The 20,658-nt window shown below is 49.6% G+C and overlaps 1 protein-coding gene across 3 annotated transcripts in view; it reads left to right on the top strand.

Annotated features, from left to right (window-relative positions):
- The window catches only part of THAP4 (THAP domain containing 4), a 46,204-nt gene that overhangs the window by 379 nt on the left and 25,167 nt on the right, over nucleotides 1-20,658 (top strand). Inside the window, exons 1-2 of one of the 3 annotated variants that reach the window (XM_047721651.1) lie at nucleotides 193-489; nucleotides 2,004-3,172. In XM_047721651.1, coding sequence (XP_047577607.1) covers nucleotides 2,332-3,172 — 841 coding nt within the window. In that variant the 5' untranslated portion in view covers nucleotides 193-489; nucleotides 2,004-2,331. Of the gene's footprint in view, nucleotides 1-192; nucleotides 490-2,003; nucleotides 3,173-15,542; nucleotides 15,699-20,658 lie in introns of those variants that run through there. The other 2 variants (XM_047721650.1, XM_047721652.1) reach the window with 2 other exon arrangements.

Genomic DNA, 20,658 nt, shown 5'->3' with positions numbered 1-20,658 from the left:
AACCGGGCTCCGCCCGCCGCCGCCCGGCCCGCCGCCCGCGCGGCCCGCGGGCCACGCCCCCGCCCGGCCCGGCCCGGCCCGGCACCGCGGGGAAACTGAGGCCGTGCAGCCCGGCCCGAGGCGGGAGGGCCTCGGTGCGCCGGGCCTGGGGGCCGGTCCCGCGAGTGAGTCAGCGTCGGGCGCTGTGTGACCTTGGCTCGGGCCGCCGTCTCTGGGCCGGGCGTCTCGGGCCACGGCGGCCGGCGCCCCCCCTTCGCGGCCCCCGGCTGCCCCTTGCGGCTCCCCGCCCCCACCGCCCCTCATCCTTCCGACACCCGGCGCCCACCCCACGCCGACTAGGAGACCACCCGGAGGCCATCTCTCGGCCCCCCGGCGCCCACCGTACGGCCACCACCACCGCCCTCTCCCCCCCAGCCCCGCGGCCACCCTGCGCTCCATTGATTCGCGCTGGTACCAGCAGTTTCCAGTGTATTCTGGAGACGCTCTTGGGTCAGTTGTCCTCTTACATTTGCTGTGACTTTTGTGCTTTTTTGATCGCGAGCGAGCCTGCCTTGATTTGTGCCATCGGGAGTGTGGCTGAGCAAACGCAGGTTGTAGCAGGGTCCTCGCCATCGCGGGGAGAAGTGGCCCTGCCGCGCTGCGGGGCGTCCCGGGACATCCTGCCTGGGGCAGGGCGAGGCCGGCTCCTCAGCCGGACGCGTGCACGGGCCCTCTGGGCCACTTCTTGCTCGGACGCCAAGGCAGGGAGAGGGCTCTGCTTTCTCTGTCCCGGCTCCCTTCCTGAGGGCTTCAGGAGTAGAGCCTGGAAAGCCTCCTCGTGGGCACTTCTGTTTTGGGTTACAGGGAGTTAGCTTTTGGAGGCTCGACTGGCATGTTACCTGTAGTTTCATTGGAAATTCTCAGTGGTTTGTTCTCTCACGCTGTTACAATCTATCGAAGGAACTGGTAATACATTGTTTTGGAGGCCAGCCACTGTGCTTTCTTGAGTTTCCTTCAGCGCCTTTGTCCCATAAAGTTTTGATATTGCTTTCAAAAGCCAGGCAGAGCACCGCACAGAAGGCTGCCCTTGGCGTTCACAATGGTCTTTGCTGGCATGGGGCAAAGGATGTGCGAATCGGGGTCTTGGGGAAGCGGGCTCCCAGAACATTGAGGAAGTGTGGAAGGCCATGTTGCACAGAGCTTTCTGAGGAGTTAGTATCTGTCTGGGTCCTGGTTCTGGTCCACAGTGGCCACAGGTGGGTTAGAGGACCTCAGGTGGAGCAGATAGCCCTCGGGACTAACCACCCCACCCCTGCATAGAGTTTCCTTCCAGTTTTCTAAATAGAGATCTTGTTTTATTGAGAAGAAGTGATTACTAAGTATCCTATTCAGTGCTTTCCAGGAGCTGGTTGCTTTTTCAAAAAGCAGTTTTCCTCCTGGCAGTGGGACTGTAGCAGGAATGAGGGACTACAGCATTTGAGTCTGACCTCATCTTAGCTCAGCTGCTTGAGTCATGGCTCAGGCTGGGCTCAAGCACTGTCACAGAGGCTCTGGCTTCCTTGCTCCCCTCTCTGCGGCCCAGGACCGGGCCTGGCTTCTGAGCAGGGGAACCAACCACCCCTGCCTTAGCACCCAGCCTGCATCTGAGGCACACCAGGAGGGTTGTTCAGCTGTGTGTTTCTAGCAGCTATTTCCAGGGCTTCCTGAAGGCTTTCCTGTTGTTGGGTGCCGTCCTGTGTGACCTCTCGTACCGGGCATTGACCACAGCCTGGGAGGGGTTACCTTCATCCTCTATCCTCTAAGGCTCTACCAGTTGTAAGTGCCTTAAGGGTGGGCAGTGAGCCTGTCATCTGTCTCGTGCTTACTTCCAAGTAGGTGTTCCTTAAATTTTTACTAACATTTTTAAATGACTGAAGTCAATACAGGATTGGGTATTTACAGAAACACTTGTTTTGCCTTTATAGTTGATAAATTTGGGAGGAGACATGCAGTTATTTCTAATTCTGTTGTCATTTTGCCTGCAGGTTCCCCCTAAAGGACTCAAAACGTTTGATCCAGTGGTTAAAAGCTGTTCAGAGGGATAACTGGACCCCCACTAAGTATTCTTTCCTCTGTAGTGAACACTTCACCAAAGACAGCTTCTCCAAAAGGCTGGAGGATCAGCATCGCCTGCTCAAGCCCACGGCGGTGCCCTCCATCTTCCACCTGCCCGAGAAGAAGAGGGGCACTGGAGGTCATGGCCGCACAAGGAGAAAGGTTACCAGAAAGTCCTCAGGGGGCCTGAGGGGACACACAAGCGGGGCAGACGGGAAAGGAGCTACAGGTTCATCGTCGTCCTCAGGGGAAAACCCAATGGCTAAGCCAGGGTCCCGAAAGGCAAAGCAAGTTGCACTGCAGGGTGAGACTGCCCCCAGGGCCTCCCAGGATGCCGCCAGTCAGGAGCGCACGTGGCAGGCCCCGGAAGGAGCTCTAGGCGATGGTCTGGCCAGCGCAGCAGCGGCAGCGGGCAGTCAGGGAGAGGCAGACACATCTGCCGTGGAGGCCAGTGGTGAGAGCACCGCCGCCGCCCCTGATGGTGGCCTGGTGGATAAGAGTGGCATTTCCGTGGATGACTTTACCCCGCCAGGGTCTGGGGCCTGCAAGTTTATTGGCTCACTGCATTCTTACAGTTTCTCCTCCAAGCACACTCGAGAGAGGGCGTCTGTGCCCCGAGAGCCTGTTGACCGAAAGAGGATGAAGAGAGACGTGGAGCCTGGCTGTAGCGGGAGCAGCTTGGGGCCCGACAAGGGCTTGGCCCAGAGCCCCCCGAGCTCATCACTCACCGCGACGCCTCAGAAGCCCTCCCAGAGCCCCTCTGCCCCCCCGACAGACGTGACCCCGAAGCCAGCGGCAGAGGCCGTCCAGAGCGAGCACAGCGACGCCAGCCCCATGTCCATCAACGAGGTCATCCTGTCAGCATCAGGCGCCTGCAAGCTCATCGACTCGCTGCACTCCTACTGCTTCTCCTCCCGACAGAACAAGAGCCAGGTGTGCTGCCTGCGGGAGCAGGTGGAGAAGAAGAACGGCGAGCTGAAGAGCCTGCGCCAGAGAGTCAGCCGCTCCGACAGCCAGGTGCGCAAGCTGCAGGAGAAGCTGGACGAGCTGCGGAGAGTGAGCTTCCCCTACCTGAGCAGCCTGCTGCCCTTCAGCCGCGGTCAGTACCAGAGCCTCACGCGCCTGCACTGCCTGGTCGTGAGGACAGGTTTCGGGCTGCATGGCCCACGGTCCCTGAGCACTCCTGCGTGTTGCAAGCGCCCGGCTGCCTCGGAAGGAGGCTCCGCTGGTCAGTGTACTTGGTAGAGGGGGAGCCCCGGTTGGAAGCTTTCTTCACTCCGGGGTGCTTGAGGGGCATCTGGAGCCATGAGGGTTCGGCCTGTGAGAGGGGAGGCGTTCTGTGGCCGCCGGGAGAGCCCCTCGCTGCGCGGTCTCCCATGGGGACAGGGGCAAGGCCGCTTCCACTCCATGCCTCACACTCACCCTGGCGCCAGCCCTGTCAGCGTCCCATTGCAGAATGTAGACACAGCCAGCTGTTAGAAGAGTGGTGGGAGGGTCTGAAAGTCACGGGGAGTTTCTTTCTTTTTGTATTTTAGTGAATATCCATGAAGTTACGTCATTTTGAACATTAATAATTACCTTAAAATTTTAAGTGTCTCTTACAGTAGAATATATTCATTCTAGAACTTAAACTACTACAGGGATATATGGGCGAAGAAGTGGTGAGAGTCGCCATTTCTCACCTCCCACCTTTTGGTCTTTTTTAAAGTTTCCTGTGTGACTTATTTTCTGTGCTTTTCCATACATGTCTTTGTACTGATACTGATGGGTTGGATACATATCTAACCTATCCATTGTTTGTTTATTGGCTCTGTTTCAGCTCTTCTTCTTACTACTTAGTGCTTGTAAAATTGGTTTTAAGATATTCTTTGCATCCTGAGTATAGTATCTTTTACCTGCTGTGTGTCCATGAAGGATGTTTTCCTGCTTATGTTTGCTTCCTCTGGATCACTATTTGTCTTCCCCGACATAATGAACACTCCGGGGGCGGGGTGGGAGGCTGTCAGTGTGACAGGCTGTTCAAGACCTCCTGGACCCCTGGGCAACCACCCTTAACACAACCAAAAACAAAAGCGTAAAAAGAGGCCCATCCTGTGCTTTTCCGTAATGCACGCTGGGGGAAGGACCCCTGCAGCGGAGGACACCTGAGGTACTGTCTGCTAGCATTTTAAAGCTGTTTTTGTAGTTTCTCATAGCGGATACTACTTTGGTACCTTTTTCTGTTCTTCTTGGTCAGACTTCCCTAGGTCTGACGCGGTCACAGGACTTTCCAAACAGCTAACCCCTCGCTCCATTGAGCAAGGCCGCATTGCTGTTTCCACTTCATTAATCCTCGCTTCTTTCTACTTTCTGGTTTAACTCTGTTGTTCTGGCCCCCGGAGGGACGCGCTTAGCTTCTGTGTGTGCAGCTTGTGTTTCCTGATACCTGCCCTCCAAGGTGTTTCGCTGCTTCCATCCCACAGGTCCCCACGAGGATTTGTCTCGTGCTGCTCTCGTTGCTTTTTGTTTCTGAATAGTCAGTTCAGTCTTTATTCCCTTTTTTAACTGAGTGATTTAGAAGGGCTTGGAAGTTTTTCAAGTGGATGGATGCATTGGGGAAGGGGAGCTAATTTTTGTAGGGGTTTTTTTGGGGACAGGTTCAAATATTCTATTTAAAATTGTATTTTTTAAGTTCCAGCATAATTAGCATGCAGTGTTGTATTAGTTTCAGGTGTACAATAGAGTGATTCAATAACCATAGACTCCGAGCTCATCAAGATAAGTGTGTTCTCATCCCCTCACCTATTTCACCTGTGGCCCCCGTCCCTTTTTTGTGATTACTTGTAAACTTTATTGCTTTAAGGCCCAGTGGTTTGGTCACATAAAGGTAGCTGCTTTGGGGGCTCACTCTTGGGATTTTGTGCTGGTTGAGACTCAGACTGTTTTTGTGACTGTTCATTGTGGTTTGAGCAGAAATGTATCAGCCCCAGTAGTTGGTCATGTTGTTTTCTGTGCCTCTGAGCCTGGGTCCAGCTTGCACGTCCACAGATCTGCACCATGACTTCCTGAGTCCCTTGGTCCCTGCCAGAGAGCATGGAGTCTGCTGGCCAGCTCCCTGCCCTGCAATAGATGCCCAGGTGTTCCTGACCATTATTAGCATGGAGCACCCCTTTTTTGTCCCCATTGAAGTGTTACTTCTTCATCTCCTTATTTTGCAAACTCCTTTATGGCCCTTTATTTGTTAGCTGTATTTTAACTCGGTCTGTGGGTCTGTGTTTTTTATAGAGCCTTTAAATCCATTTACCTGGGATTATTGTTTGTTTGGAATCTGTGCCTGTGGTTTTATTTTTTTTAATTTGTTGGGTTTTTCTTGTCTCCTTTTCTCCTCTTCTAGTGGGTGTCTGTCAGGTTTTACCAAGGATCACTGAGGCTCATCTCTGTAACCATTGGAGCTGACCCTGACCAGCTGCTGTGCTCCCCTCCCCCAACTCCTCCCCTGCGTTCTGCTGGCTGGGACTGTGTGGGATCTTGGTTCCCCAGTCCCAGCTTCCCCATATCAGCTGGAATGAGACGTAAGGACACATCTGATAGTTACTTAGCTCATCGCCATTTATTGTATCCAAATGTTTCTTCTTCTCGGGGAGTATCTAATGGTATTTTTGGAACTCCTAGCACAGTAAAACTTTGAGAGGATTGAGTTTGAGATGCTCCTTAGGTGCTGATGCCCCACGCCCACACCTGTTCTCTTGAAGTTTCGTTGTGTTTGCGGTGTCAGGATGAGGTCAGGCATTTAAAGCCATGGGACAGAATGAGGTTTCCTGGAGAAGCTATAGCTGGAGACGGGGCCAGGGCCCAGCTTAGGAGCAGGACATATTTGTGGAGGGGTGGCAGGAGAGGGCCCAGGAGGAGAGAGTGAAAGAGGGAATGTGGGGTCATGGCAGCCTGGAGAGGAAATGAGGGCTGCTCAGCGGGGTTGGATCCAGCTCTGATCAGAATGGAGAAAAGATGGCTGGCCTCAGCCACATGGGGTCACTGGTGATCACTTTCTAGTTGGGAGCAGTGGGAATCCTGCCCGGTCCAGGGCTGGTGAAGGCGGGGCAGGGGTGAGGCACTTTGGTGAAGAGGTTTAGCCAGGAAGGATTGGACCCTGTACAGTAACCGAAGGGGAACAAGGGGAACATGGCTCCAGGGGCAAGTTTTATCTGTGAGGTGGAGACGAGCAAGCAGCTGTGCTGCTGGTGGGTGGGATGGAGAGGTGGAGTCCTAAGAGCCGAAAGGAGTGTGCTGGGGCCCCCAGAGTTGCCTGGGGAGGGGTGGGTGGAGGGGTGTACCTGCACCTCTGCCGCAGTGCTCCCTGGAGGGTGGGGCTGGTCGCGGGGGGTGCGAGATGCAAGAGGCCTTGGGCAGGGGCGGGTGAGGAGGGCGAGTGGCTTCCTGGGCATGGCCTCTGGGAGCTGTCTGGACTCCTGACTCAAAGTGTCTTCTGTCTTAGTGGTGCCCAGTGCTGTCATGAATTTGTGGTCAGAGAAGGAAACTTTTTAGGGATTTCATGTGGAAGGAGCCGTCCACGTGTTTATTCAGCCCTTTATTTGTAGCCGGTCCTTTGTCTTTGGACAGATTCTGCGCACCAGGGCAGCTTGGCCGGGGCCTGCAGGTTCTAGGTACAGAGGTTTGGCCCCCAGAAAGCTGGTGCCGACTGGCCTTCTCACGGGGCATTGCAGGGAGGCGTCCACCCCTCCTGCCACGGTCTCTGTCCGAGCTGCCCGACCACCCGTGCTGGCCCACCCGGTAGCCCAGAGGTTCACTCCCTGCATGTTGGGAACCGACCCCAATACATGGCTGTGACTGAAGTCCTTCGTGCAGGTCAAAGTGCACGGTCTTGTGTTTGGACTGTGATACAAGGGGAACCTCAGTACCCTCATGGATCTACCGTCACCCTAAAAGTCTCTGTGCTCCCTTCTAAGCCCTGGCACCACTGGTCTTTCTAGTGTTTCTGTTGTTTTGCCTTTTCCAGAATGTCCTGTAGGTGGAATACGTGGCCTGTATGGACCCTGTGGGGTGGACAGGCAGCTTTTTCAGATTGTCTGCTTCCACTTGAGCAGTGTGTGTATATTTAAGGTTCCTATCTTTTTGTGCCTCGATGGCTCTTTGTTTTACCCTTTTTTTTTTTACATTGAGTTAAAATATACAGAACATAAAGAATTTACCATCGTAATAACCACTTTTCAGTGTCGAGCTCCGAGGTATTAAGTGCATTCAGATGGTTGTGCAGCTGTCGCCACTGTCCATCCTGCAACTGCGGTCAGTCTGAAACTTGATACCTGTGAAGCGGTGACTGTCCTCTCCCTTCCCTGCAGCCCTCGTCATCACCATTCTGCTTTCTTTGCTTGATCCTGACGACTCTGAGTGGCGACTCTGAGTGGCTCGTGTGTGTTTGTCCTTTTGTCACTAGCTTATTGCACTTAGCATAATGTCCTTACATCGTGGTGTGTTGCAGAATCTGCTTCCTTTTTAAGGCTCAATCCACATATTCCTTCATGTGAACAGACCACATCGTGCTCATCCACTCATCTCACACCACATGTGGGCTGCATCCGCATCTTCGCCATCATGAGCAGTGCTGCTGTGAGCAGACCACTTCCAGACCTTACTGTCTGTGGTTCTGAGTAAATACCCAGAAGTGGACTTGCCGGATCCTGTTGTGATTCTGTTTAATTCCTTTGAGAACCCCGTGCTGTTTTCCATGCCGACTGCACCGTCTTAACGTTCCCCCAGCAGAGCACAGGCTCCATCTGCGTCCTCACTGACACTAGCTGTTTCCTGTCCGGTTGATCCCAGCCATTCTCATGGGTGTGACACGCTGTCTCACTGCAGTTCTGGTGAGCGTGTCCCTAATTATTGGTGATGGTGAACATCTTCTCATGCATTATTGGCCATTTGTGTGTCGTTGGAGAAAAGTCTCAATTGTCCCTTTGTGAGTTGGGCTCTTCCTCTACCCGTTGCTGAGTTTTAGGACTTCTCTCTCTGTGGCAAACATCAATCTCTGATCAGAAATCGGGTTTGTAAATATTTCTCCCATTCTCTGGGGTACCCTTTTATTCTGTGGGTAGTACCTTTTGATGTACAAATTTTTAAAATTTTCATGAAGTCGAGTTTGTCTGTTTTTTTCTTGTATTCCCTGTGCCCTTAGTGTGGTGCCTGAGGAATCATTGCCAAGTCTATGGCTATGAAGCTTTTGTGCTGTTTTCTTGTAAGAGTTTTATTGTTCTAGGTCTTAGTGAGGTTCTTGATCTGTTTTGAGTAAATGTTTATACATGGTGTTACATAGGATCCCCAGTTATCCCAGCACCATGTGTTGAAAATGTTGTCCTTTCTCTGTTGAATGGTCATGGCTCCGTTGTCAAAAATCAGTTGACCATACATATTCAAGGGTTTATTTCCAGCTCTCTGTATTCTGCTCCATCGTTTCATATGTCTGTCTTTATGCTGACACCACACTTTTTATTACCGTAGCTTTTGTAGTGAGCTGTGAAATCCGGAAGTAGGAGTGCTCTAGTTTTGTTCTTCTTCAGGAATGTTTTAGCTGTTCCGGGGCCCTTTAGATTCCTTCTGAATCTTACAATGGGTTTTTCTATTTCTACAAACAACGTTCCTGGGATTTTGATAGAGATTGCATCGAATCTGTACATTGCTTTGCTTAGTAGCAACACTTAAACAATGTCAAGTTTCTATAAACCTAGAATGTGTTTCCACCTACTTATATTTATGTCAGTGTCTAGCTGTTCCAGCACTATTTGTCGAGAAGACTTACCTTTTCTCCATCAAGTTGCCTTCGCTCCCTGGTCAAAAATCAGGTGCATGAATTAGTGTGGATCTCCTTCTGGCTCTCCATTGTGCTGATCTCTGTAGCTCCTGTTTCATCAGTATCATGCTGTCTTGGTTAGCGTAGCTTGTAGCTTTTGGTAAGTCTTGAAATATACGGGATTGTGAGTTTTCCAACTTTATTCTTTTTCATGAGTGTTGTGTTGGCTGTCCTGGGTCTTCTGGCTCTCCATATAAACTTGGGAATCAGCTGGTTGATTTCCAGGAAATGGCATGCTGGGATTTTGACGTTGGGATTGTGTTGACTCTAAAAACCAATGTGGGAAGAACTGACATCATAACAGTGTTGAGCCTTTGGTGCATCAACGTGCTATACGTCCATTTATTTTGATCTTTTATTTTCATCAGAGTTTCATATTCCAGTTGTTTCTTGCAGGTGTCTGAGAGAACAACTATATGTTAACCTTGTATTCTGCAGCCTTGCTGCCATTGCTTATTAATTCCAGGAGTTTTTTCTCAATTCTGTGGGGTTTTCTACATTGATAGTCATGTCATCTGGATACAAAGATGGTTTTATTTTTTCTGTCCCAACCTGTAACCTTTTATTTCCTTTTTTATTACATCAAGTAGGATTTTTCCAGCACATTGTTGACTCTGAGTGGTGCTGATCTTAGCAGGAGAGCTTTTGAGATGATATTCTTTATTAGGAAGTTCCCTTTTATTCCTAGTTTATCAAGAGTTTTTATCAGGAATGGGTACTGGATTTTGTCGAACAGTCTTTCTGCATCTACTGCTGTCATTATGTGGTTTACCTTCTAGCCTTTTGGTGTGAAGAGTTACATTAATGGGTTGTAGAATGCTGAACCAGCTTTGCATATCTGGAATAAACCCCCGCAGTCATGGTGTATAATTCACTTTCTTACATTTTTGGACTCAATTTGCTGAATGCTTGTTAAGGATTTTGCATCTGTGTTCATAAGAGATATTTGTAGTTTCCTTTCCTGTAATGTCTTTGTCTGGTTTTGGTGTTACAATACTGTGCATCTCATAGAATGAGTTAGGATATACTCCCTCTGCTTCTACCTTCTACAAGAGATTGTAGAGAATTGTAGAATTTCTTCCTTAATTCTTTGGTATAGTTCATTGATAAACCCATCTAGAGCTGGTGCTTTTTATTTTGGAAGATTATTTAATTTCTTTGAGGCATATAGGCCAATTCAGATTATTAGTTCTATGTGAGTTTTGGTAGTATATATCTTTCAAGGAATTGGTCCATTTCACCTAAGTTATCAAATATGTGGGCATAGAGTTGTTCGTATTCCCCTCTGACTGACCCTCTTAATGTCCACAAGATTAGTAGTGATGGCCTTTTTTTATTTATAATATTGCTATTTTATGCCCTGTTTCTCTGTTCTTAGTTAACTGGGCTTGACGTTTATCAATGTTACTGATCTTTTAAAAAATCTTTGATGGTCACTTTACTGTTTGTCTTTGTTTTCAGTTTTATTGGTTCCTGTTCTAATTTTATTTTTTTTTTCTGCTTGCTTTCAACTTAATTGCTCTTCTCTTCCCACTTTCCTAAGGTGGAAACTTAGATTGTTGATTTTAGATATTTTTTCTAATATACTCATTCAGTGCTGTAAATTTTCCTCTAAACATTGCTTTTACTACACCCCACAAAATTTGATAAAGTATATTTTAAATTCTATTTAGTTCAAATAATTTTTTATTTCTCAACCCACCTATTATTTAGAAGTATCTCATTTAATCTACAAATGTTTGGGGATTTTTTTGACTACCTTGCTGTTACTGACTTCCAATTTAATTCTGTTGTGGTCCCAGATAGACTTTGTTTGGTTTCTAGTCTGTTAAATTTGTGAAGATATGTTTTATGGTTTTGGTGAATGTTCCATGTGAGCTTGAGAAGAACATGTGTCTACTGTTGGATGAAGTAGTTGTTAGGATTTTCCAGACAAACAGAACCAGTAGGATGGAGGATGTAGATGTAGATATCTGTGCCTCTCTCTATATATATATACACACACACAGAGAACAGGATATTTATTACAGGATTTGGCCCCCATGATTATGAATGGCAGGATGGAGGCTGCCAGAAAAGCTGGGGGCATAATTTAGTCCCTGTTGAAAGGCCTGAGCATTGTCGAGGGGGGAGTGGATGGGGTATAAGTCTGCATCTGAGTCTGACTGAGTCTGAAGATGGGAGCGCTGATGTCCTAGGACTGAGAAGACACCCGGCTCAACCAGAGAGCAAATTCACCCTTCCTCTGCCCTTTTGTTCTATTCTGGCCGGCCTTCGGTGCCCACCCACATAGGGGAGGGCCTTTTCTCTAATCCATTCACAAATTCACATGCTTCTGGAAACTCCCTCACAGACGCACCCAGGAGTAATGTTTTACCAGCTCTGAGTGCATCTCTTAGCCCCTTCAAATGGACACAGAAGTCACCTATCACAGCAGCTCACAGATCGGTGATTGATGATGTGGTTGAGTTCAAGTCCTTCCTGATTTTCTGCTGCTGGATCTGCCAGTTCCTGACAGAGGAGTGTTGAAGTTTCCAGCGGTACAGTGGATTTGTCTGTTCTTGTTACAGTTCTGTCAGTCTTTGTCTCCTGTACGCAGGCATCAGGGACCCTCGTCTTCTTGGAGCATTGACACCTTGATTATTAATTACATTATGATCCTTATTACTACTGATAATCTTTCTTGTCCCAATGTCTGCTTTGTCTGAAGTTAATACAGCTCGTCCAGCTCTCTCTTGATTTGTGCTAGTATGACAGATATTTCTCTGTCTCTGTACTTTTGATCTGTGTTTTTATATTTGAAGTGGGTTTCTTCTAGATGATATATAGTTGGTCTTTTTCTTTAGTCTACTCTGACAGTCTCCATCTTTTCACTGGTGTACTTGGACCACTCACATTAAAGTGGTTCCTGCTTCAGCTTGGACTAGTACCTCTCCTGGCCGTAACAACTTTCTGTTGGCTTCTTCTGTGTCTCTGCCCTTGTCTGTAACAACTTTCTGTTGGCTTCTTCTGTGTCTCTGCCCTTGTCCGTAACAACTTTCTGTTGGCTTCTTCTGTGTCTCTGCCCTCCTTCTCTGCTTTCTCTGGTTTTGACTGAGCATTGCGCATGATGTCCCCCTTCCTTAGCAGGTGGGTTTTACTTCTTGCGGGAACTTTGTTCATGGGTACCGTGGAGTCATTTTCAGCTCCTCCAGGTCCACGCCAGTTTCTCCCTCTCGTCCCTCGTAAAATTGATGTCATTCATTTGTTTTGTCTGTGTGTTGTAATCACACTATCATTAATCTGAACAAACATTTATCTGTTGCGTCAGTTAAGAGTAAGAGGGGGGCACCTGCCAGGTGCAGCTGGTTGGGTGTCCCGACTCAGTTTCAGCTCAGGTCGTGGTTTCAGGGTCCTGGGATTGAGGCCTGCCTTGGGTTCCACGTGGGGCAGAGTCTGCTTCAGACTCTGTTCCCCTGCTCCCACCCCTACTCTCCCCTCCCAAATAAATAAATAAATCTTTTTTAAATAGAAGAAGAAAGAGGAAGAATTTTATTTCACCTTCACATATTCCTTCTCCAGCGCTCTCCCCTGTCTGCAGATTCAGGTTTCTGTCCTATGTCCTCCTCCTCCCTGAAGAACCTCTAATAATTCTTAGAGGACATGTAATTCCCTCTGTTTTTGTTTGAAAAAGGTTTCAGTTCTTCTTTACTTTTGAAGGACAGTTTATTTTCTTCTCTCTTTTTTTAATTTTTGTTTTTAATTTAACAAATTTTTTTTTAAGATTTTATTTATTTGACAGAGAGAGAGATCACAAGTAGGCAGAGAGGCAGGCAGAGAGAGAGAGGGAAGCAGACTCCCTGCTGAGCAGAGAGCCCAATGCGGGGCTCAATCTCAGGACCCTGGGACCATGACCTGAGCCAAAGGCAGAAGCTTAACCCACTGAGCCACCCAGGTGCCCCTTGTCTTTAATTTAAAGTTCCTTTTTAATTCCACTCAGTTAGCCTATGGTCTTGTGTTTGAAGGGCTGTCTCACTGGATATAGAATTCTACTCTTGTTTGCTTACATGATCCACCCACTGTGATTCTTACCCATTTTGTTCTATGGGTGAGAACTATTTCCTCTGGCTTCTTTCAAGACTCTCCATCTTTGGTTTTGGACAGTTTGAATATGAAAGGTTAGACATGACCCAACTGCCAAACAAGCCAACCTGATACCTCAAGCGAAAGGCCTGTTTAGCTTTTTTTTTTTTTTTTTGGTAGGTCTAAGTTTTTTGGTATTTATTGTGCTTGGTGTCATCTGGGCTTCCTGAATCTGTGGTTTGCTGTCTGACATTAATTCCAAAAACTTCTTGCTGTTACTTCACACATCTTCTTTATTTCTGTTGTGTCCATTGCGTATACATATCCCTTTTGTAATTGTCCCCCAGTCCTCCCGTATTCTGTGTGTGCTGCTCCTGGCATCTCAGTGGGGGAGTTTCTGCTGAATATCCTCCGGTTCACCGGCTCTGTCTTCGACCTCATGCACCCCAGGCTTCACTTCTGTTGCTGCAGCTCTGGGTGTGCAGCCTTTCCTTTGGCTTCTTCCTCGGCATCCTCTCCTCCTACCAAGCCCCTCTGTTCATGAGCGTTGTGTGCTTTTTCCATTAGAACCCTTAGATGAATCAGTTTAAGTTCCAGGTCTGAGGATTCCAGAACCACTGCCTCATCTGTGTCAAGGTTCTGATGTCTGTTCGGGTTGCGTTTTTTCATTGCCTTTTAGCATGGCTTGTAGTTTTTTTGAAAGGTGGACGTGGTGTAATAGGTAATAGAAGCTGAGCTAAACAGGCCTTTCGCTTAAGGTATCAGGTTGGCCTGCCTGGCAGTTGGGTCGTGTCTAACCTCCAGTGCAATCTCGGTGGCTTCAGATTCCTCTCAAGCCTTTACTGCTTGTCTCAGGACTCCCTCCCAGCAAGCGCACCTGGAGCTTTTTCTGCTCTGATCCTCTTACACCTGCGGGAGCCCCGAGGAGTGGTGTGGGGGAGGGGGGCGCTCTGCATTATCAGCGTTGAGGTTCAGCCTTGTGTGGCCTGTGTTTCTGGGCTGTGACCTTCATGAGTCTTTGGGGAGTGAGAAGGGAAGGCTGGAGGGGCTGGTGGGGAAAGTCCTGCCCCCAGTAGAAGTAAATAAAGCTCAGGTAAGATCATCTTCCATGCGGAACCTCCTTTCCTCTTGGAGAATGCTCTGACTTTAGTTTAGGACTGTTCCTTCCCCTCCCACTGCAGAGACAAGGGATTTTCTTCTTGGTTTTTTTTCTTTTTTCAAGATTTAATTTATTTATTTGACAGAGACACAGCGAGAGAGGGAACACAGGCAGGGAGAGTGGGCAGAGGGAGAAGGGGGGTTCCCACTGAGCAGGCAGACCAATGGGGGGCTTGATCCCAGGACCCTGGGATCCTGACCTGAACCAAAGGCAACTGGTTAACGACTGAGCCACCCAGTGCCCCTTTTTCTTGTCTTTTCATGGTGAGAACTAGTTAGATTCCTGGAAGTCAGACCCCTGGAAGCGGGGGGCCTCCAGGAAAGTGTCTGTCATGCTTGTCTACCTGCGCTCAGCTCCAGCCTCCTGCCCGGTTGCCATCTGTGGTCCCTATCAGCTTGCATCCGCTCCCGGGGAGCACGTCCTCCAAGTTCTGGGAGACCTGGGACTCATTTCTCTAATGGGTCCAAGCAAAGTCACTGATTTTTCAGTTTGTTCTTTGTTTTTCCTTTTGTAAGGACAGGTTTTAAGGCTTCTAAGCTCTTTACAATTCAGAGTTAAACCTTGAAGCCCCTGCCCCTGTTAGAAATCTGGTTATTGTTAACATGTAGGAAAGCTGCCAATTTTAATAACTAGTCATTCTATCAAAATCACTTTCTAATAGTTTTTCAGTGGAGACTTTTGAGTTAAGTAATCAGCCATAACTTTTGCAAATTAAAATTATTGGGTCTCCTTTTCGGTCTTTTGTGTTTTATAGAAACATGCTCTACTTCCAGTCATTTCTTTTTTTCCTCTGTGTGCACACACACCTTCTCATTTCATGGGTAGTAAAGTGAGGGTCTTGCTGTCATTTCAGAGCAGCCTCCCCCAGTGTGCCAGGCAAGTGGGAAACAAACAGGTCACCCATGCAAGGACAGTGTCTGCTCAGCCTGGGCTCTCTCCGTGTTGTGTCGGAAACTGTTGTCACTAACACAGCAATGTGACGGTGGGAGGTGCCCGGAAGCAGTCTGTCCCAATGAATGTGTTTGCTCCCTTCCTTTCTTTGGGGTCCTGGACCTGCCTGCTGGCACCTTTGCCAGGAGACAGAGAAGTCTCCAAGCATTGGCTCTTAAAGCCAAGATAAGTGGGCCACCATCCCCCTGGGAGACAGAGGGGACACGTCAGGAGTTTCCAGAGAGACTGTTCCAGAAACAGCTTTTGCTACGTGCCTGGTTCTGCTTGCTTCCCCATGACACAGATCAGCTCCCTCTGTGTTCCCCAGGGGAAGCAGCAGAGAGTGGAAGCCCTGCTCCTCACTCCCTGCCTGTCCCACCATGGTCTGATCTGACTTGATCTGCTCCCACATCCCAGGCTCAGTCCCCTCCAGATCTCTGGTCTCCCATGGGTTTCTGAGGAGCCATGTCCTAGGGTGGAACTACAGTTCCCAGAATGCTGTCTTCAGTTTGGCATTCACTTCCTGCCAAGCTGCTAACAGCCAGGTGCAGATGTTTTCCGTCAATTGGCGGAAAACAACCTTGAAGAACCTTGACCGTGTCTGGAGTTCAGAAAACTCACCATCACTGATGGGTAAGCTTGCTTTCGCTGTCTTAGGCCAAAAAATGAAAATTTAATTTTCTTGGAAAATTTAAATTCTTGTTTTTGCATTTTGGTTGAGATGTTAATAAAAGCAAAAAGCAGTAAGAAAAAAATGCATATAAAGGTGTCCGGTTTACTTGAAGAGGTTAAAAGTGCCAAATAGGCTTAAATCCCTTATTTTTTATGTTTTTTGTTTTATTTTTCTAGTGAAATATGATTTACGTGGAGAAAAATACACAAGTCCTAAGGATTTAGTTGGATGAATTTTGAGATACACCGTAGGCTCTTGGAAGCTGACATGTGGGTCTCAGAATTACTTGTCGGTTCTCCCCTGCAAGGCTTCCCTGAACACAGGAAAGACGGTGGCAGGCAGCTCAGTGGATGGTGCTGCAGGTGCAGGGACTGCAGGGTGGTTGGGGGGCGGAGCCAACCCCGCAGAGCAACCTGGCTCAGCCCATTGCTGGCCGGTGTGGGAGCCACTGGGGGAGGCGTGCGGGTTTACCACTGCCCCTTATTCAGGTGACCTTCCTTACAGTTAGAGCAAATGACACGCAGCCAGGAGAGCTCACTTTGACACGATCCTCGGAGCCGTCAGAGCTTGGATGCAGAGTCAGATGCCACATCGTGGCTTAATGGTGTTGGATGCTGGGCATGTGTGCTGGTAGGGAAAGCCAGGCTGCCAGGGGAGTGTGTCCTGATGTGGATTTAATAGCATGCACCTTCAGCCCCACGCAGGTGCTTACTTTTTCTGCTCAGAATGTGCTTCTGACTTCAGAGAGTCACTTTAGGATTTTTTATTCTGCCACCCAGTGAATACTGCATCCCTTTGGCTGCACGGCCACCATGCAGGGGCTCTGGGCTCAGAGTCAGCCCACGTGACACTGAGTCGTGCTCCCATGAGGCTTGGCCAGCTGCACCTATGCAGGTGCCACGTGACTGGTGCACACCTTCCCGCCATGGTGGAGGCGATGGGATTAGTTTTGACAGACCTGGTTAGAGGCAGAAGTTAGGCCTTCAGCCATCTCTCCCTCCTGCTTTTCTGGGGACACCCTCCCACTCCGTGTTCAGGTGCCATGGCCATGTGGAGCTCACCCCTCCAGGGGGTTCTGACCAGTCCTGGTCTGGCCTCTGCCCTCTCCTATCCTCCTCCAGCCATGGCTGGACTTGACTCCACCTGAACCCCACTGGTCCTCCTACTCTCTCCTCATCCCCTTCCCTGACCCACATCACCTCAGCCCCTCTTCCTGTGTTCTGGTTCTGGCAACTGTTCTCAGGGCTTCCAGCCTCTGTCCCCACCCCAGGCAGGCCGTCCCCCTATTCCACCTCACCCAGTTCCTCCCCTGCTGTCCTCATGTCCCCTGCCTGAGCCCCCACAGCACAGCATCTACACTCAGATGTGACCGGGGGATGTCATCACCCAGCAGAGTGCAAACAGGCCTGACCTGGGCTAGTGGAGCGCTGCGGGCAGCTCTCTTGTCCCGAGGCCCTGCACCAGTGTCCCGGAGGTAGAGGCTGCAGGCCAGGCTCTGTTTGTCTGCATTTGTTAGCCACGTGGTTGTCATGGTGCCCCGTTCCCTGTCCCTTCACAGGACCCTCCCTGGAACACCTTTTCCTGTCTTCTCTCTCTCCTTACTAGTGAATGAGGGCCAAGGCAGAAGGGCCCGGGGTCCACCAAGGATCGCCTTCAGGGCCTGGGCCCTTAGGTGGATGTCGGGAGGATGTCTGCACATCCAGGCCCTGGCCTGGGACTGCTGTGCTCTCGCTCCCCGCTGACCGGCTGACCCATGCCTCACACTGCAACCTATTGTTGCTGCTTTAATTCAGTTACACCTTTAGAAATTGGAATATTTAACCCCCAAATCGATAGTTCTGGATTTTCTTAAAATAGCAGAAGATTTGCAACAGAAGGCCCTCCCGCTGTGGGCAGCAGTTGGCCGGCATGGACTGGAGGCCCTGGAAGGCTAGGCTGCTGTCACCTGACCACCCTTGGCCCTTTGTTGCAGTAACGTAGTAAACAGGTCCAGGCATTTCAGGCTCTGTTTTGTTTTGTTTTGTTTTATGTTTGTTTTGCCTCTGAGTGTTTTTTCATTGTGGTACAATTTAAGTAAGTGAAACAGCCTTCAGGTGTTCACCTCTTGACTTCAGATGGGTGCAGACACCGGTGGGACCGCACCCCCCCATCCAGAATCCCCAGGTTCTCTTTTGCCCCCCCAACCCTGGCCCCCATCCCATTGCTGCTGGCACTCTTCATCCTTTTCTAGAATTTCACGTAGATGGAATCAGAATACGTGCATGTTTGTGTCTGGCTTCTCTTTTGTGGCATAACATTGTTAAGGGAAATCAGATATTGTTTTAATTTCTAGCCTTACTACATTCTAATTAGACAACATAGTAGGAGCTCTTTCTGTTTCTGGAAACTTACAGATTTTCTCTGACCATTTCTAAGGCCCATTTTCATGAATATTCCAGAAGAACTTGAAAAGAAGGTGTACTCCATAGTTTTCAGGTGCTGTGTGCTATGTCCCTGACCAGATGTAGCTTTCTCATTGTTGGAGGTGTGGAGGTCACCTGGACACGGAGCAGGCCGGACTCCCTTTCACTGCTTTCTGTGAGCATCGGTGTGTGTCCCGCGGGTCCTGGACTGTGAGTGCTGCTGCGGCATCGGGCACGCTGGGCTCACTGATGGTGGGGTATTCGTCCTGACAAAGCTGTTGTCCGGTTTAATGCATTTTGGCCTGAAGTTCATTGTCCCTCCCAGTGAGATTGTGATGCTTACTCTCCTACTGCCCACCTTTGCCTGGCTCTGGTATGCCTTTCCAAATCACTCTTCTTTCTGCCTCTCTCACAGTGAGAATTGAGGGTCTTGCTTTGTGATCCAGTCTGAAAAGGTTTTTCTTTTCATGTGTGACTTCAGGTGTGTTTGGCCTTCGTTCTGCCTTATTTTTTATATTGTGCCTGTGGTGTTTTGCTTTTAGAATAAAAACTTCCCACTTGATCTGTGCCTTGGTTTGCCCGCCTCAGTGACGTTGCTGCTCAGTGGCAAACCGTGGGCCTGCCCTGCAGCCTCCTCCCCGTCTCCCCTGCTTCCAGCAGCTTCAGTGCCTGCATGGTAGGGCCGTTCACCACCTGTGACCACTACTTGTTCTCCTGTGGACCACATTCAGGACTGGCCGGGAATCCCTTTGCCGACACTTCCCCATGGATAAGGCTGTCCAGCTGCGATGTCCTCAGAATTCACAGGAGCAGAGTTCCCTGAGTGTTCGTGTTGAGACTGTCCACTGTGGTGCCATCCAGCTCATACCCAGTTGAGAATTGTGTGATAGCAACACTGAAAAGGTAGAGACGAACCTGGCTGGCTCAGTCAGAGGAGCGTGCAGCTCTTGATTTCAGAGTCGTGAGTTCAAGCCTCCTGTTGGACCTAGAGCTTGCTTTTAAAAATAAAAAGGTAAAGTGAAACAGGTGAAGATAACTTTTATAATATATTCTATGTAACTTGGGGCATCTGCCTGGCTCAGTTGGAGGACCATCTGATTCTTGATCTTGGGATCATGAGTTCGAGTCCCATGGTTGGGTGTAGGGTTACTGAAAAATAAATACATAAAAACTTTAAAAATATTAATATATTTTATTTAACCCAGTATTGTCTGAAATATTATCATTTCAACATGTAATTATCAATTCCTAAAAGTTAATAAGATGTCTGAAGTTCTCCTTTCTTGCCTTGAGTTTTTGAAATCCAGCGTGTATCTTACCCCTAAACCACGTCTCGGTGGACCAGTGAGATCCAATGTCAGCGTGTGGCCATGAGGTCATAGCCCATGTGTCAGACGAAGTGGTGGCGACTCTAAAACCCTATGCATCTTGTGAGTGTAGCTCTGGAAGCTTCTGCAGGACACCACTGTGCAGGGAGCCCTGCTCTGCCATCAGCCTCTGTGGACATGCTGCTCTCACGTCCCTGGTGCCCGGAGTCCACGGCGTGTGGCCTGACTGTGTGACTCCTTTCCCTCGGCTCCTCCACATGGTAGTTCGCATCAGTGCCTCATTCCTTCTTACGGCCGATCGTCCACATCCTGCAGCTGTGAGCAGCAGTCCTTGTGTGGGTGTGTGTCCTCTGGTAACGGGACGCCTTGCAGCAGGCCTAGTGCCAGGCGGGGCTCCGAGCTCAGACACTCAGCGGAGTGGGTGCTGTCCCAGCACAGGCCGTACATTGCGCATGCCCCCCGGCACGAGGGCCTTTTGACCTTCTCACGTCACTTTTTTTTTTCCTGTCCCCTCTGTGGTCTGGTTCTGCCCTGAGTCCCACGCCGTCTGGCAGGCCCCTTCCAGTCTCCATGTGCTGGAGCTCTGGGCGCTCTCTCCTGACTTCTGCAGCTCGGGCTTTATGGCCACTTCTTTCTATAGTTCTTTCTTTTTTAAATCAATATTGCTACATCTATTTATTTTAAGACTTACTGATTTTAGAAAGGGCGCACAAACATGAGTTGGGGGAAGTACAGAGGCAGAAGGAGAGAAGCAGATGATCTGCGAGCGTAGAGCCCAACACACCCCAACCCTGGAACCCTGAGATGACGATCGAGTGGAGATCAGGGGTTGGACGCTCTACCAACTGCCCCACATGGGCGCCCGCCTTCCCTAGTTCATCTCTCCTCAGGGCCCTTTCTCCCCAGGGGTGGTTGCTTCACTCCATGCTGAGACACGTGCTCATGGCCTTCCTGGGGCCCTGGCGGTAGCAGGTGGCACAGTGTCCCTTGGCTTGCTCTCCGCTCCCCCAGTGCTGGGTTCCAGGCCCGGGTCCACTGTCAGGCCAACTCCCATGCTCTGCACAGTGTGACGGAGCCGCTGAGTACCCCTTGGTGAGCGACACATGACTCCCTGTCCTGTCCACACAGACAGGGTCCCAGGGCCCCTGCCCAGGCCACCTCCACCTACCACAGCCCTCACACGCATTCGG

This window comes from Lutra lutra, chromosome 3, assembly GCF_902655055.1.
Source record: "Lutra lutra chromosome 3, mLutLut1.2, whole genome shotgun sequence".
Classification (NCBI taxonomy): Eukaryota; Metazoa; Chordata; class Mammalia; order Carnivora; family Mustelidae; genus Lutra; species Lutra lutra.
This window is presented reverse-complemented; position numbering and strand designations above follow the sequence as displayed.